We start from the raw sequence: 17,911 nt of genomic DNA on the forward strand, positions 1-17,911 counted from the left end.
CATTTTTGTAAGATTTTTGAGTTCAAAATATTTCCTTCCCTTCTTTTGCCTCCTCTCCAAAACAACAAGTAATCAGATATAAATTTTGTGACTACAATCATGTTAAACATATTTCTACATTAGTCATATTAACACCATTGGATATTATGCTGATTAGCATGGCTTATATACAGGACCAAGAAAGAAGAATCCTCTGAACCCAAATGCCCCTACATAAAATCAAATACTAAACCAAGAAATCACAAATCTGAAAGTATTTTAACCTGTGTTCATGTTGTTAGCTTCCTCTGGGTTTTTGTAGAAAATGGAAAAAAGATCACACTTGAAACTATTCAGGCTATATGAGAATTGGTTTAAGAAAATAGAGATGATTTACTTAAAGAAACAGTTGTGGGGTGGCTAGGTGGCGTAGTGAATAAAGCACCGGCCCAGGAGTCAGGAGTACCTGGGTTCAAATATGGTCTCAGACACTTAATAATTACCTAGCTGTGTGGCCTTGGGCAAGCCACTTAACCCCGTTTGCCTTGCAAAAAAAAAATTAAAAAAAAAGAAACAGTTGTTAGAGACTTGACTGAAGAGTTATCAATGTAGATGAGAGATTAGAATTATTTTTTAGAACCACGAATGTTGTGGGGTGGTAAATTTGAACTCAGGATCTAAAAATCTTTCTAATCATTGGTGGTTGTTTTTTTTCTTTGCAAGGCAATGGGGTTAAGTGACTTGCCCAAAATCACATAGCTATACTATGTATCTGAGGCCATATTTGAATTCTGTTCCTCTTGACTTCAAGGCTGGTGCTCCACCTAGCTGCCTCTAATCATTAGTATTCTCTATAAGTGGCAGGGGCACCATCCCTGGAAGTCCTTGAAAACAGAACCTTGATATTCACTTATTAAGGATTTGTAGATAAAATTTTTCTTTCTGGCATTGTTTGAATTAGATGATCTTTGAGGTCTTCTGACTCTTAGATTCTCTTAAAATTCCAGATACATATTACATATACCTATACCCATACATATATATCTCCATAGTTTAGGTCTTCTGTCCCTAACCATTCTTCCATGGTCTTGAATTTGTTTTATTTCTGATTAATTTAATATCTGATTAATTAATTTTTATTCACAGTTATTACTAGCATCTTATAAATAGTTTCACTAAACAGGCTGTAGGCTGGTGAGTGGTAGAAATGTATTTATTATATATGTCATTTCAGATCTCTTTCTGTGTATTTTTTTAAACAGATAAACGATCTGAGTCTGCTTCTACAAGTAATGAGAAGACAAAAAGCACTGAAATTTGTCTTTACTACATCTGGAAATTCTGCAAACAAAAAAGTGAGTTGAATTTGTAATAGGACGTTATGAAATACTCCCACTATGAAATCCTCTTTATTTTTATGGACTGGTAGTATAAATTGACAGTTAAAATAAAGTTAACACACATCTCTTTTTCCAAATTTGAATTTTGAGAAATTGTCTTTATTGTTTTTATCATCCTTTGGAAAAATTAATTCATGAGTTGTGTCTTTTTAAAGAACGAGGACTAAAAGACAAACTCAGTATTAAAAAACCTTTCAAGAATCAGGCAATCAAACCCAATTAAATTTAAGTTTTTGTCCTTGTTTAGATTGTGTCTGTGTGTGTGTGTGTGTGTCTGAATAAGTTTTATTTTTGTGAACTTTTTTGTTTGAATATATTTTTATGTGCATATATATTTTTTATTTTTATGCTTGAATACATTTTCTTTTTAAAGAATTCATACATTTTGCTTGATTTAACAGACATTCTCTAAAATATATTCTCTGAAAACAGGTAAAATTGCCTAATTAAGTCATTAAGTATGATCATATATGCCATTTTCTAATTTTATTATTTACTCACTGTATAGTTCAAATATTTAGTACCAACTCTGTCCTCTGTCTTTCACTTTTTCTCTCTGACTCTATCTCTGTGTTTCTGTTGACAGTGTAAAGGTAAATTACAACAAAGAAAAAAATGCATTTTCTGTAGTGTCATCTTAAATCACCCCATAAACACAGGTCCCCTCACAATAAGGGAACATTTACCATATTCTTTTGTGTACATTCCTGGAATATGCACAGTGCCATCAGTCTATAGAATTTTGATTTCCTCAAAACTCTGAGAGTCAAAAAAATTAACTCAGTAGCTAATGTCAAGATATTTTAAATATGGGAATCCTTTAAGAAAAAGGGAAGGATTAGAAAAACAACTGACCTCAAAAACAGATCCATGAGAGATAATTTAAAAATTATTGGGACACATGAAAGTCACAACTAGGAAAAGAGTCTATACTTCATTTTTAAAGAAATAATATAACAAAATTGCTCTGAGATCCTAGAAGCAGAGGACAAAAATAGATCACCTCCCAAAAGAGAAGTCAAAAGAAAACCTTCCAGGAATAGCCAAATTTCAAATCTCCCAAGTTGAAGAGAAAATAGTAAAAGTTGCCAGAAACAATTCAACTACTGTGGCTTTGTAGTCAGGATTACACAGGATCTGGCAGCATCTACATTAATGGCTTGTAGGGCTTAGAATATGATATTCTGGAAGGCTAAAGACCTTGGTCTACAGCTGAGAATCAACTACCCAGCAAAACTGAACATCCTCTTTCAGGGGAAAAGATGGACTTTCAATGAAACAGGGGACTTTCACCAACCAGAGCTGAACAGAAAGTTTGATCTCCAAGTACAGGATTCAGGGGAACCATACAGAGGGTGGATGAGGACTAATTATGATGAACTTAATGATGTTGAACTATTTGTATGCCTGCATGGGAAGAAGATACTGATAACTCATATGAACTTTCTCATTTATAAGAGCTGTTAGAAGGAGCATACATAGACAACGCACAGGAAGGAGCTGAATATAATAAAAATATGGAGTCAATGGGTGATAAAGGAAACTACTGGAAGGAAGATAAAGGAGAGGAAGAAGGGGCTAAGATATATCACATGAGAGTCAAGAAAAAGTTTTTACAATGAAGTGGGACAGGGGAAACTCAAGGGGGAATGAGTGAGCTTTCTTTCTCATCAGAAATGACTCAGAGAGGAAATAAAATGCACACTTAATAGGATATATAAATCTACCTTACCCTAGAGAAAAATGAGAGGAAAGGGATGGGATAAGGGGGAACGGAGGGAGGGAGTTGGAGAAGTAGCTGATAGGAGAGAGAATATTGTGGGAGAGGGTACTCAGATACAGCACACTTCTGAACAGAGCCACGATGAAAGGAGAGAGAGAATGGAATAGGTGAGAGTGAGGAGGAATAGAGTGGAGGGAAATAAAGCTATTGATAGCAACAGTGGGAAAAATATTAAAGCAACTTCTCTGGTACACTTATGATGAAGAAGGCAACTCATCTGAGAGACAGAGCTGTTGGAATCTGAACAGACTGAAGTTCACTTTTTTTTCCTCTCACTATTCTTGAGGTTTCTCATCTTTTGGGGGGGGGATGTTAATGTTTACTTTCACAATAAGATTATTGTAATAATATAAAATAAAGCAAAAAAAATTAAAAAAAGAAAGAGGCAAGCAACATTGGGGTTGAAGGGTTTTTTTTAATAGTTTTTTTTTTATTGGCACATTTTGTTTTTAATCCCCTCCTAGTAAGCCATACCTTCTAACAACAACAAAAATTCAGAAGAAGTAGGTCAGGAAATTAACCTTACAAGTGCCACCTTCTTCCCCCATCTCTTCCTCAAAAGAAGGGAGATGCATTTTTCTGACTGTTTCTTCAAGAACAAAGCTTGCCAACATGAATTATTGTCTGGATACTATCAGTAACTATATGTAACCTTTGACCATTAAATGATGCCTGTGTGTCCTTATTTGAAAAATGAACCAGATTATTTCTAAAGTTTCCTCTACCTCTAAAGTGCTGGGAATGTCTCACTGTTTTCCATCAGAAAAATCCAGCTTGAGAATGGGATGAGTTGGTATTTATTAGGGTAATAATAAAAAAGAAAAATTTTTAAAGAAAAATAGGGTCAGAAATCAAATGTTTTTTTACAGAGGAAAAATAGGGTTATCTTTTTTTCATTCATTAATTCATTGGAAGATAGAACATTATAAAATAAACCAATTTTTTCTTTTAAAAATTACTTATTTTATGTGCATTTATAATTTTCCTCCCATTTGCCTATCAACTGAACAATAGCAATAAAAAGATACCCCCGGCAAATATGACCCTCATCATAATCATACTTAGTCCAGCAAAACACATCCTCATATTGGCAGTACCTGAAAATCTTTGCATTTTAGTCCTTCCCTCTCAGGAAGTAGGTGAGTTCCTCATTCTTGGCTGTTTATCATGGAATTTATCAGAGTTATAAAATCTTTTAAACTTTTTCTTTATGATGTTGTCATTGTACAAATTGTTCTCAGTCTGCTTACTTCATTCTCAGGCAAATACTTGTCACTTCTTATCTTTATAATAGTACATTTAATTTATGTAATGTAAGTTGTTTAACCATTCACCAAAGGAAACACCCTTAATTTCCAATCTTTGGCTACCATGAAAAGAACCTCCATAAACAGTTCCTAATTCTTTCATTTATCTCTTTGGGGGATGAGTTTGGTAGTGATTTAGCCAAAGGATATACATAATTTAATAACTTTGGGGGCATAGGTATAAATTATATTCCAAAATGGTTGGACCAATTCATAGCTCCTGAATTATTCATTAATATCTGCTTTCCTGCAGCCCTCTAACATTCATAATTTTTCTCTTTTCTCTTTGCCAATCTTTGCAGAACCTCAAAGTTTTTTAAATTTATATATCTCTAATTATTAGTGATACAGAGCATTGCATTTTAGGTGATTTTGTTTGTAACAGTGATCCTGAGTTACTGTGGAAAAGTTGTATTTAGTAAACTGTTTAAGAAGGCAAGGAAATTCATAATAAAAGAATAACTCGTAGAGACCAAGGACTATATTGCTTTTTCCCCCTCCACTTAAAAGTATTTTACTTAATTCCAGTTATATGTAAAGATAGTTTTCAAAATTCATTTTTATGAGCTTTTGAGTTTCATATTTTTCTCCTCCATCTTTTGCCCCCTTCCCAAGAAGGCAACCAAGGTTATACATGCACAAGCATATTAATCATATTTCCACATTAGTCATGTTGTAAAAGAAGAATCAAAACTAAAGAAAAAAAACACAAGAAAGAAAAGTCAAAAAAAAGTGAAAATAGCATGTTTTGATCAGTATCCAATCTCTATAGTTCTCTCTCTGGATATGGCTAACATTTTCTACCACGGGTCTTTTGGAATTGTCTAGGATCATTGGGTTGCTGAGAAGAGCTAAGTGTATCATAGTTGATCATCGCACAATGTTGCTGTTACTGTGTACAATATTTTCCTGGTTCTGTTCACTTTACTCAGCTTCAATTCATATAAATCTTTCCAGGTTTTTCTTAAATCTGTGTGCACATGCTTTCATATACAACGAAAGTATTTTAACACAAGCATATACCACAATTGGTTCAACCACTTTCCAATTAATAGATATCCTCTCAATTTCCAGTTCTTTGCCACCATAAAGAGTTGCTATAAATATGGTCCCGTTTTTAAGATTTCTTTAGGATACAGACCACTTATTGCCTGGATCAAAGGGTATGCATAGTTTTATAGGTCTTTGGGCCCAGTTCCAGATTGCTCTCCAGAATGTTTGAATCAGTTCACAAATCCACCAATAAGGCATGTGTTCCAATTTTCCCATATCTTCAACGTTTATCATTTTTCTTTTCTGTCCTATTAGGCAATCTATTAGGTGTAAGGTGATATCTCAGAGTTCTTTTAATTTTCATTTCTCTAATCAATAGTGATTAGAGCATTTTTATATGACTATAGATAGTTGTAATTTCCTCATCTTAAAACTGCCCACTTATATCCTTTCTCAATTTATCATTTGGAGAATGACTTGTATTCTTATAAATTTGTCTCAGTTCTCTGTCTATTTGAAAAATGAGTCTTTTATCAGAAACACTGACTAAAAATTGTTTTCCAGTTTTCTACTTTCTTTCTAATCATTTTTTTGTTTTGTGCAAAATATTTTTAATTTAATGTAATCAAAATTATCCATTTTTCATTTCATAATGTTTTCTATCTCTTTTTTGGTCATAAATCCTTCCCTTCTTCATAGATCTGATAGGCAAGCTATTCCTTGCTCTCCTAATTTGCTTATGGTTTTATAATATCACCCTTTTTGTCTAAATTATATATCCATTTTGACCTTATCTTGTTATAGGTTATGAGATTTCTATATCTACTTTTTGCCTTACTGTTTTCCAATTTTCCCAGCAGGTTTTGTCCCAGAAACTGGCTAAAGATGAGTTTATCAAACACTTGATGGTCATTGTCTACTGCATCTTATGTACATAACCTATTCCACTGATCCATCTCTCTATTTCTTAGCCAGTATCAAATAATTTTGATGGTTGCCACTATATAATATTGTTTTAGATCTGGTATGACTAGTCCACCTTCCTTTTTCCCTTGATATGCCTGACCTCTTGTTCTCCTGAATTACTTTTTCTAGTTCTATAAAATAATTTTGATTATTATGGTACTATTCAGCAAATTATTGCTTTGGTTTTTGTATTCCCATTGTTTAACCAATATGTCACCAAAATAAGTGCATAATAATAAATTTTCATAGATTGATATTAGCTCAGGGTCATGGATTTTTCCTCCTTTTTCACATTTATTTATTGTTACATTTGATTAAATGAGGTGATGTAAAAAAAAGGCGCTGTAATCCATGCTAGATAAGTTTCAGTTATGATCATTATGTTAATACATGTATATTATGCTTTTAGAAAAACCCAACATGCAAAATGTAAAATTAAAAAAAGTTTAGAATAGGTTCTCCTTGAAGGCAGGGCAGTCTTTTTTTTTTTTTGATGATTGCAGTTTTTTTCATTTTATCTTGTTTTTCCCCAGTCATGTGCAAAAATAAGTTTCAACATTTACTTTTAATACCCTGAGTTCCAAATTCTCTCCCTTCTTCCTACCCCAGTCCCCTTCATTGAGAAAGCAAGTTATCTGATATAGGTTAAAAATGTATAGCCATGAAAAACATTACCACAATAGTCATGTTGTAAAATTAAACATATCCTCCCCCCAAAAAAGAAACAGCAAGAAAAATAAAGTAAAAAAAATATGCCAGACAACATCAGCTATCTTTGGGATGAATTGTACTTTTTATCATAGGTCCTTAGAATTCTCTTGGGTCACAGTATTGCTGAGAAAAGGTAAGTCGTTCATAGATGATCATCCTACAACATTGCTGTTCCTTTGTATATACAGGGACTGTCGTTTGCCTCTTATGCTTGGGGCTTAGACAATGCTTAAATAAATAACATTTTGTTTTTCAGTTATGACTGACTCTTTCTGACCTTGTGAACCATGGGGTTTTCTTGATAAAGGCGGTTTCACTGATCCAGGAGACGCTTGGCACACAGAAGACACTAAATAAATATTGTTTGATTGATTGCTTGATGGTGGCCCCTTCCTCTATTCATTTGTGTGTGTTTTATATATATTTTATAGATGTATTTATATATGTGGTTTGCCACTCATAAGATAGAATATAAACTCATGAAGGGAAAGTCTTTGCTTTTTATCTTTGTATTCCCAGTGCTTATTGTGTTATGATATCCAGCACAATATAAGCTTTTAATGAATGCTTGTTGAAGGAATGAATGAATTTAAAATTAGACTGAATTTTCCAAGAAAAAAAGAATTTCTATTCTGATATTCCAGAACTTGAGTGAGTTACATACATACATACATGTATATATGTGTGTGTGTGTGTGTGTGTGTGTATATACATACATATATATATGTTAAATGTTCAAGTTCAGATTCTCATAGTGTTTGCTAGGTGACCTTGAGTAAGTTTCCTGAACTTTCTTAGTTTCCCTTTCTATTTTTCTAAAATGGATCCTAGGAAGGTAGGTGGTTCAATGGAGGTGGCACAGTGGATAGCATGTTGAGCCTGGAGATGGGAAGACCTGAGTTCAAGCCTAGCCTCACACACTTACTACTGTGTGATTCTGGATAAGTCACTTAACCTCTGTTTGCCTCAGTTTCCTCAACTGTAAAATGAAGACCCTGTAGAAAGAAATGATAACTCACTCCATAGATTACCTGACAAACAGAATTTCTATGAGAATCAAATCTGATAATAATATCTATTAATATATCTAATATCTAATATTAATAATATAATATCTAAATATAATATTAATAATATAATATCTAAAACCATAAATAATAATGAAAAATTATTTTATTACTTGTCTGATTGTCTTACACTCAAAAGACAGCATATATATAGTAATATTCCTATTTATTTTTTACCAGTGCTCACATTTATTTTCATTTCTTATCATCTAGTAGCAGTTTGGGTTCATCAAAGATTTCATTTTATTTTTCAGATAACTGTAGGAATATTCATTACAAGTTGCCTTACCGATGGCAAAAGTTGGATGGCACTGTTTGGAATGATCTTCCAATGATGGAAGGGATTGAAGAAATGTATTCTGACCCAAAGAACTCCAGGTAAGGTGAAATTTGCCTCCTTTTTCCTGAGCTCAGGAGTAGGACCAAATGTGAAAGCCCAGAATAGATTCCCCATTATATTCCTTTAGATTCTGTTGCTGTTGAAAAGTCCTAGTGACTTCTCATGGATGAAAAAAAAACCAGAATGTGGCTACTTTGGACAAGGATAGTTTCAATTTGTTGAGGTGATTTTTTTCCCCCAATTTGAAAGAGCTGTGTATATCCTTAGAATTCGCTCTGCTTGGGTGAATCCTAACAACTGGAAAAAAAAAGTTATTTTTTTATGTGTGGTTTTTTTGGGGGGCGGTGAATCTGCATCTTCTTTAACAAAATGATGAATACAGAGATATATGTTTTTCATGTTTACACATATATAGCCTTTATCAAATTGCTTACTGTCTTAGGGAGAGGCAAGGGGAGGAAGGAAGGGAGAGAATTTGGAACTCAATTTTTTAAAAAGTGTTAAAATTGTCTTAACATTTAATTGGGAAAATACTATTAAAAAGCAAAAGCATGGTTATGTTTTTAATTCTTATTTTAGACTTATTCATTGTAACAGGTAACAGATACACCTAAATATTAAAACAAAGTCCATAAATTTTATCTAAATAGCATTCTGAGGGGCAGCTAGGTGGTGCAGTGGATAGATCACTGGCCCTGGAGTCAGGAGGACCTGAGTTCAAATCCAGCCTCAGACACTTAATAATTACCTAGCTGTGTGGCCTTGGGCAAGCTACTTAACCCCATTTTCCTTGTAAAAACAAACAATAGTATTTTGGTTGCAGGCAAATCATCCAACCTTAGTTTTTTCATATTTAAAATGGAGATAATATTTATAATACTTTCCTCAATGAACAAAGTGCTTTAAATATCTTGTTCATAGGAGCTGATGTTTTCATTTGATACTTTTTTTTATTTTTGCAAGGCAGTGGGGTTAAGTGACTTGCTCAAGGTTACATAGCTAAGTAATTTTTCAGTGTCTGAGGTCGAATTTGAACTCAGGTCCTCCTGACTCCAGGGTCAGTACTCTATCTACTGGGCCACCTAGCTGCCCCTTCCTTTGATACTTTTGAGCTTAATTCCAGCTGAGAATAATCTAGCTACTAAATAGTTACCATTTGACTAGCAATGTACTTGCTGCTAAAGGGGACTCTGAAGGAATAACTCAGAACTTCACATATGGTTTAATTTTTTTATTTTTATATCTATTTTATATCACCTTCACTTCATACATTTCTCCCCTCTACCCCAAAAATAATAATTTCTTATAAAAAAGAATAAAAAAGGAAGGAGAAAGAATTTTGTTTAACAAAATCAATCACATCTATTATGAATGACAACAGGTGTGATATTCTGCCCCATGGTTCCACACTTCTAAAAAGAAGGAAAAAGAATCTGTGAATCAGTTGTCTAGCTCCCTTTTTCCTCTGCTTCAGTTAGAGAAGTCTCAATTTTAACTTGCTATTGAAGGAAACTGAACTCCCTGAATGAAGGAATTCTCTGAAGACTTTCATCCTTTGGCTCTAGGTCTGTAACCCTGTATTTATAATTACCCCTTGAGTAGTACCATTGATAGTTATCCTAGACTAGGTGTTTCAGGCAATCCTTTCTATTCTTTTTCATCTAGAACACTCAAAGCCTTAGGCCTGGTGCTTGGGACTATACTTTCTCTTTTTTTCTGTGTTCTCTTGAAAGCAGTCATTTTTCCTCTGAATTTAGGGATAGGGACCAGACTTATAATTTCATTGTCATAAGATGCCAGGTGAAGAAACTCTTTACAAATTTAGGTTGGAAGTTTCTTGAAAACTTATAGTCTTAGAAATTTTCCTAGAGACACTGAGAGGTTAGGTGATTTTTCTTAGTATGTATCAGAGGCAGAACCTGAACACAGGTTTTCTTGACTCTGAGGTTAGCTCTTTGTCCACTACCCCATATTTTTAAATTTTTATTAAACTGCCATTGTTCCATATCACCCTGTCTAATTTCTTTGGGTTAAGCATTGCCTCACTCCCTGTAGCAGGAATAAAACTAGTTATTTCCCTCCAAGGAAAGGTACCTTAGGTCAGCTGATTCTAAAAGTTATAGGGTTCTCCTAGTTAAGCTCAAGAAAGGAACTTGAAACTTGCTCTTGGCCCTTATTTTATAGGTTAGGGTTTCAACTCATTTCTCACAGCAATACACTCAAGATTTGAGAGATAATTTACTATGACAATTTTTCTTCTCTTCTGTTTAGATATGTTTCCCCAGCCCCATCTCCCTCTTCTCCCTCGTACATCAGTCTCCTGTTCAACTTGGCCCTTGGTCTTCCGCCTTTTTCCCCAAATGTTGGAACCCAGTGAGTAATGCTTATTCTGTTTTCCATCCTCACCCTTTCTTATAGTAGTAGAGTTATTGAGTGATGAAGGGAGACTAAATAGACAGTAGAGAATCTTCTGGAGGTGCCATTCCTTCTTCTTTCCTCCAGTCCTCAACCACCTACAGCCAAGATTGGGACAACCACCAAAGTCACAACATTGCTAGGCACAAAACAGCAAAGAAAGAATGTCCAAAGTCCCTCCTATTTTATAATTATATTTTTTTAGATTTTGTTTGTCTTATAATTTTCCAAAATTTAAGATTTTCCTCTAATAACCATTGAGCTAAAATACCATTGTAGGAAAAGTACCATGTTAATATTCTTACTATAAATGAAACTAAAAACAAGGAAAAAATAAAACTAAAAACTAAGAAATAGCCATCCTAAATATAAGGGGGAACTTAAATATTTTTCCTTAGGTAAACAAATAAGTCAAAACAATGAAATAATAGAAGAAAATGGGAAATATCTTATTGGTAAAACAACTGACACAGAAAATAAATTGAGGAGAGACAATTTAAGAATTATTGGGCTACAATGAAAGCCATGATCAAAAAAAGAGCACAGACATCATATTTCTTTTTTTCCTAATTGATATTTTATTTTATTTTTCCAATTACATGTTATAAAAGTTTTTCAACATTCATCCACATGCATATGCATATTTATAAGTTATATAATGTCCCTCCACTCTCCCTGCCTACCCCCTTCCCCTCAATGGAGAACAGTCTGATAAGCATTGTACATATATATTTGTGTTTAACATGTTTCCAGATTAGTCATTTTCTGTTTGAGCAATTAGGGTTAAGGGAAAAAGGAAAAAAATCATGAGATAGGAAAGAAAAAGATAAGAGAAATCTTTAAAAGTGAATGTAATATTCATTCAGATTCTGTAGGTTTTTCTTTGTTGTGTTTTATTTTGTTTTTCTTCCTCTGGGTATGGATAACATCGTCCATAACAGGTCTCCCAGGGTTGACAAACATAATTTTTAAAGAAATTGTCATGAAAAACTTGCCTGATATCGTCATTCCAGAGGGGAAAAATAGAAGTTAAAAAGAATCCATGGATCACCTCCTGAAGGTTATCCTAAAAGGAAAAACCCTAGGAATATTATAGCAAAATTCTAGTTTTATGATCAAGGAGAAAGTATTGCGAACAACCAGAAAGAAACTATTCAAATATCATAGAGCTCCAGTCAGTATCTCCCAAGATTTTGCATCTTCCATATTAAAGGAGCAGAAGGATTGAAATATATTCTAGAAGGCAAAAGAACTAGTATTTCAACCAAGAATCACCTATCCAGAAAACCTGAATATAATCTTTCAGGGTAAATAATTAACATTCAATGAAATAGAAGGCTTTCCAGTATTCCTGATGAAAAGGTCAGAGTTGAAAAGAAAATTTGACATTCAAACACAGAATTCAAGGGAAGCATAAAAAAGGTAAACATGGAAGAGAAATCATAAAGAACTTAAGGATAAATTGTTTACATTCCTTTATGTGAAGCTGATACAAGTAATACCTTGGCACTTTATCACTATTAGGACAATTAGGAGTTGTCTGCATAGTCAGAGGGGATGAGTTTGAATTGATATGTTGGGATAAGGATTAGGAAGAAAGATGAAAATTATCTCACATGAAAAAGGCTTACAAGAAAGAGCTTTTACAGAGGAAGGGAAAATGAAGGTAGGTGGCAATGCTTAAACTTCAATCTCATCAGAATTGGTTCAAAAATACTGAAATAGAAATATGTCATATTCGTGTGATTATTGAAATCAATGTTACCTACTAGGGAAAAAGGAGGGGAGGGAGATAAGAGAAATAAGGGGTTGATAAAAGGAAGGACAGTTTAAAGGAGACAATGGTTAGAAGCAAAACAGACTTTTAAGGGAAAGGGTTAAAAAGAGGTGGATAAACAGATGAAAATAGGATTGAGGGAAATACAGTTGCTGATAATAACTATGAATATGGAAGGGATGAACTCGCCTATAAAGTGGAGGTGGATAGCAAAAAAGATTAGAAACCAGTATCCAATAATAAGTTGTTAACAAGAAATGTTTTGGAACAGAAAGATACTCATAAGAGTTAAAAGATGTAGGAATGTATACAATTACCAATAATTACTGGAAAGTGAATGATATGAAGTCACCCACAATGTGGAAGTAGATAACAAATGAATTAGAAATAGGTATCCAACAATGCTGTTAAGAGGAAATATTATTTGGAATAAAAAGATGTTCATAAGAGTTTAAAAAATGTTAAGGATTTAAAATGAGGGACTGGAACAGAATCTATTATATTGTCAGCTGAATTAAAAAAAAGGCAAGGGAAGCAATCATGGTCTCAGACAAAGCAAAAGTAAAACTAGACCTAATTAAAAGAGATAATTAAGGTAACTACATTTGCTAAAAGGTACCATACACAATGAAAGAGTGTATCAAAAAATTTATATGTTTGTCTGTTAAAGGCTTCATTTCTTAAATATATAAAAAACTAATCAAATTTATAAAAATTAGAGCCAAAACCCAATTGATAACTGGTCAAAGTTTTCAGGAGAGAAAATCAAAGCTATCCTGTCATATATTTTTTTAAATTTTATTTAAGACCATGGGGGTTAAGTGACTTGCCCAAGGTAACATAGCTAGGCAATTATTAAGTGTCTTAAGCTGGATTTGAACTCAGTTCCTCCTGACTCCAGGGCTGGTGCTCTATCCACTGCACCACCTAGCTTCCCCTTCAGTCATACTTTTAAAATATTCTAGGTCATTGTTGACTAAAGAAATACAAATAAAACTACTCTGAGATATTCACACCTATCAGAGTGACTAACATGACAGAAAAGGAAAATGACAAGTGTTTGGAGGGGCTATGCAAAAAAATAAGTTCATTAGTGCATTGTCAGTGGGGTTCTGAACTGATCCAACTATTCTGTAGAACAATCTAGAACTATGATCAAAGGATTATAAAACTGTATATACCTTTTGACTGGTAATACCTCTGCTAGGTCTGTATCTCAAATAAATAAAAGAAAAAGGAAAAGGGACCATATATACAAAAAATATTTAGAGCAGCTCTTTTTGTAGTTACAAAGAATTAGAAATTGAGGGGATGTTCCTCAATTGAAGAATGGCAGAACAAGTTGTGGCCTATGATTGTAATGGAATAATATTGTATTATAGGAAATGATGGGGGCAGCTAGATGGTACAGTAGTTAGAGCACTGCCCTGATGTCAGGAGGATCTGAGTTCAAACCAGCCTCAGACACTTAATAATTACCTAGCTGTGTGACCTAGCACAAGTGACTTAATCCCACTGCCTTGGCAGGGAGGAGGGGGAAAGAAATGATGAGGGGAATTGTTTCAGAGAAAGCTGGTAAGTTTTATATACATTCATACAAAGATAAGTGAGCAGAAGTAGGAATTCATTGTACAGTAATAGCAATGTAAAAATGATCAATTGTGAAAAATTTAACTACTTTAATCAATATAGTAATACAAAATAATTTTGAAGGACTTAGAATAAGTCCTTTTCTCCAGAGAGAAAACAGATGAATTCTGAATGCAAATTATATAATTTTCCCATTTTATTTTTCTTGGATTTTTGGAGTCCTGGTGGTGACATCTCTAATATGAAAATATGTTTTCCATGATTTTACATGTATGATTGATATCATATTGCTTGCCTTCTCAATGGTTGGTGGAAGGGTCAAAGGAGGGAATTTGGAATTCAAAATTTAAAAAAATGGATGCTGGAAATAAATAATAAAATTTAAAAACAATAACTTTATGTGTGTAGTGAACAATATACTAGATAAATAGTGAACAATTAAAAGGGAAAAGTACTGGAATTAAGATTTCCAGTCAAAGGTAGGATCTTAAATGGGATTTAAAGGAAAATTAGGGATGTTAGTAATTGGTTTTGAGGAGGGAGGGGAATTTCAGGTTTGGAAGGTAGCTAAAGAAAATGCCCAGAGTCAAGAGATACAGGGACAGCCAGGGAGGCCATTCTCACTGAATTGAAGAGTACATCTTAGGGAATAAGATGCAAGAAATCTGGAAAGGTTGGGGGGGGGGGAGTTAGGTTATAAAGGGCTTTGAATGCCAAACACAATTTTTTATTTGTTCCTACAGGCAACAGCAAGTCACGGGAGCTTTTTGAGTAGTGGGATACATAATTGAACCTTTGGTGACTGAATGGAGGATGGATTGGAGTGGAGAGAGAGATTTGAGTCAGGCACCCACCAACAGATTATTGTAATAGTTCAGACATGAGATGTTGATGACCTCCACTAGAGAGGTGGCATAAGTAGAGGAAAGAAGGGGATATATTTGAGAGATGTTGCAAAGGTAAAATAGGCAGTCCTTGGTAACTGCTTGGATATGAGAGGGGGTGATTGGTAAAAGAGAGTAAGGAATTCAGAATGATTCCTAATTTGTAAGCCTGAGTATTGGGAAAATAGTGTTTCCCTCTGCAGTTATAGAAAGGATAGGAGAGAGAAAGAAAGATTGAGGAAGAAAGATAACAAGTTCTGTTTTGGACATATTGAGTTTAGGATGTCCACTGGACATACAGTTCTAGATGTCCGAAAGTCAGTTGGATGTGCAAGATAGGAATTCAGCAGAGAGATTAGGGATAGAAATATTTTAGAATCATCAGCATAGAGCTTGTAATTGTATTCATAGGAGCTGATAGAAAAGAAGAAGGTCCAGGACACTTCCTGTTAAGTGTCAGAGTATGTAGGGTACTGAACTTGGAGTCAGGAAGACCTGAATTTAAATCCTGCCTCAAATATTTCATAGCCATATAACCCTGGAAAATTGGTTAGGCTCTTATCTCAAAATTCACCTACCTAAAAAAAAAAAACCCGTTGATTAGCATTTTCAAGGCTTTCAAAGTTGTTTTTCTTAACATTATTGATATTATATAATTTATTTCCCTGGTTCTGCTTACTTCAACCTGCATTATTGCATATATCTTCCCAAATTGCTCTGGAACTGTCCCTTTCATAATTTCTGATGGTACAATAACATTTCATTACATTTATATCCCATAATTTGTTCAGCCATTCTCCATTTGATGAGCAACCCTTTAATTTCTAGTTCTTTGCCACCACAAAAAGGGCTTCTATAAATGTGTATCTTTATCCCTTTACCTTTTTTTCGAATTCTTTGTGATAATGACTTGGTAGTGATATTAAGTGACTTTTAGGCAAACTGTTTTCTAGCTAGATCAATTAGTAGTTCTTCCAGCAGCATGCTATAGTGTTTGTTTTCCCACAATTAGCAATTCTCATTTTCCTTTTTTGTCATTTTTATTAACCTGATAGGTATGAGATGAAACTTCAGATTCTTTCATTTGAATTTCTCCAATTGTGATTTGTAATATTTTTATGTGATTGTTGAAAACTTGGTTTTCTTTTTCTGATAACTACCTATTTATATCTTTTATCATTTAGCTATAAGAAATAGTGTTTGTTCTTGTATATTTGAATCACTTCCTTGTATATCTTAGATACTTTATCAAAGATATTTGCTGCAAAGATTTTTTCCCTGCTGTTTCCCTTCTAATTTTATCTCCATTAATTTTGTTTGTGCAAAGATATATCCTCACTTCTCTAGTTTATTTCTTATGTGACTTTTAAAAATCTAAATTGTCTCTTCATTTGGAGCTTATCATGGCATATGCTTTGAAGTGTTTCTCTAAACCCAATTTAAAGCAGACTGCTATCTAGTTACTAAATAGATAATCTTTTTCTTCTATATTGTACCTAATCCATTTCCCTGATTGACTTCTTTTTTTTAACCAATATCAAATAGTTTTAATCATTCCTGTTTTGTAATATAGTTTGAGATCATCTTCCCTACTCCCAATATTTCTGTTGAGATACTTGATCTTATATTCCTTCAGATGAAGATGACTAACTTTTTTTAGGTCTATAAAGCAATGTTTTGGTAATTCAATTGGCATGTAACTTTAGGTAGTTTTGTCATTTTTATTATATTTGAACAACAACTACTAATATAACATATCTCTGTTTATGTCTGTATTTCTGTAGTGTTTTTTAATTGTGTTTTGAATAATTCTGTTTGTATCTCAGTAGGTCAACTCCCAAATGTTTTATATAATCTGTAGTTTTGTGTTTCTTTTGGCAAGGCATTCAGTGTTAGGTGACTTGCCCAGGGTCACACAACTAGCAAGTGTCAAGTGTCTGAAGTCACATTTGGACACAAGTCCTTCTGACTCCAGTGTGCCATCTAGTTGCCCCAATCTGTAATTATTTTATTTTAAACAGAATTCCTTATCCTATTTCCTCTTGTTTGGTTTTGTTGGCAACAGAAATACTCATGATTTCTGTAGGTTTATTTTATATTCTTCATCTTTGCTAAAGTTGTTGTTTCCATTAATTTAATTAACCCTTTTTTAGGGTTAATCAATTTTTGTTGAATTCAATTGAATTTGAGATTTATCTAGATCCTTTTATGAAGATACTGATTATACATTAAAGTTAACCCTATTATTTCCCCATGCACACAGAGCCATAATTTTCATATCCTGGACCATCTGTTTTAAAGGCCTGTTCTGCTTCATTTCTGTAGAATGGGAAATCCAGACATCAATTTTGAGACCATGACCTGTGGTTTAAATCAAGTGCGTCGTTTATCTACTCCCTCCTCAGTTACCAAACCTTCAAATATTCTCTTAACCACAACATGGCTCTGGTATTGGCAGAGTGACAATGGACAATGGATTGAATATGGAACCCAGGTGAGTGACCGTTCACTCTGATTTACTTTTTGTGGCCTACATGTGAAGATCACTTTGATACTCATCTAAGTTAGTTGGAAGAAATTCATGGTGTGTGTGTGTGTGCCAGTTATATAATAATTTTCCAGAAAGTCATTCTGAATGTATCTTCCATGCGAAGTTCCAGCTTGTTCAGTTTCTCACAATTTTATAATGTCTAAGCTAG

At 33.7% G+C, this 17,911-nt stretch overlaps 1 protein-coding gene across 1 annotated transcript in view; it reads left to right on the top strand.

Moving 5' to 3' along the window:
* Positions 1-17,911, top strand: part of LOC141492881 (protein mono-ADP-ribosyltransferase PARP12-like) — a 91,191-nt gene that overhangs the window by 26,762 nt on the left and 46,518 nt on the right. The window contains exons 4-7 of the mRNA XM_074193587.1: positions 1,242-1,334; positions 8,461-8,584; positions 10,818-10,919; positions 17,538-17,706. Coding sequence (XP_074049688.1) covers positions 1,242-1,334; positions 8,461-8,584; positions 10,818-10,919; positions 17,538-17,706 — 488 coding nt within the window. The remainder of the gene's footprint in view (positions 1-1,241; positions 1,335-8,460; positions 8,585-10,817; positions 10,920-17,537; positions 17,707-17,911) is intronic.

This window comes from Macrotis lagotis, chromosome 7 (genome assembly GCF_037893015.1).
Source record: "Macrotis lagotis isolate mMagLag1 chromosome 7, bilby.v1.9.chrom.fasta, whole genome shotgun sequence".
NCBI lineage: Eukaryota > Metazoa > Chordata > Mammalia > Peramelemorphia > Peramelidae > Macrotis > Macrotis lagotis.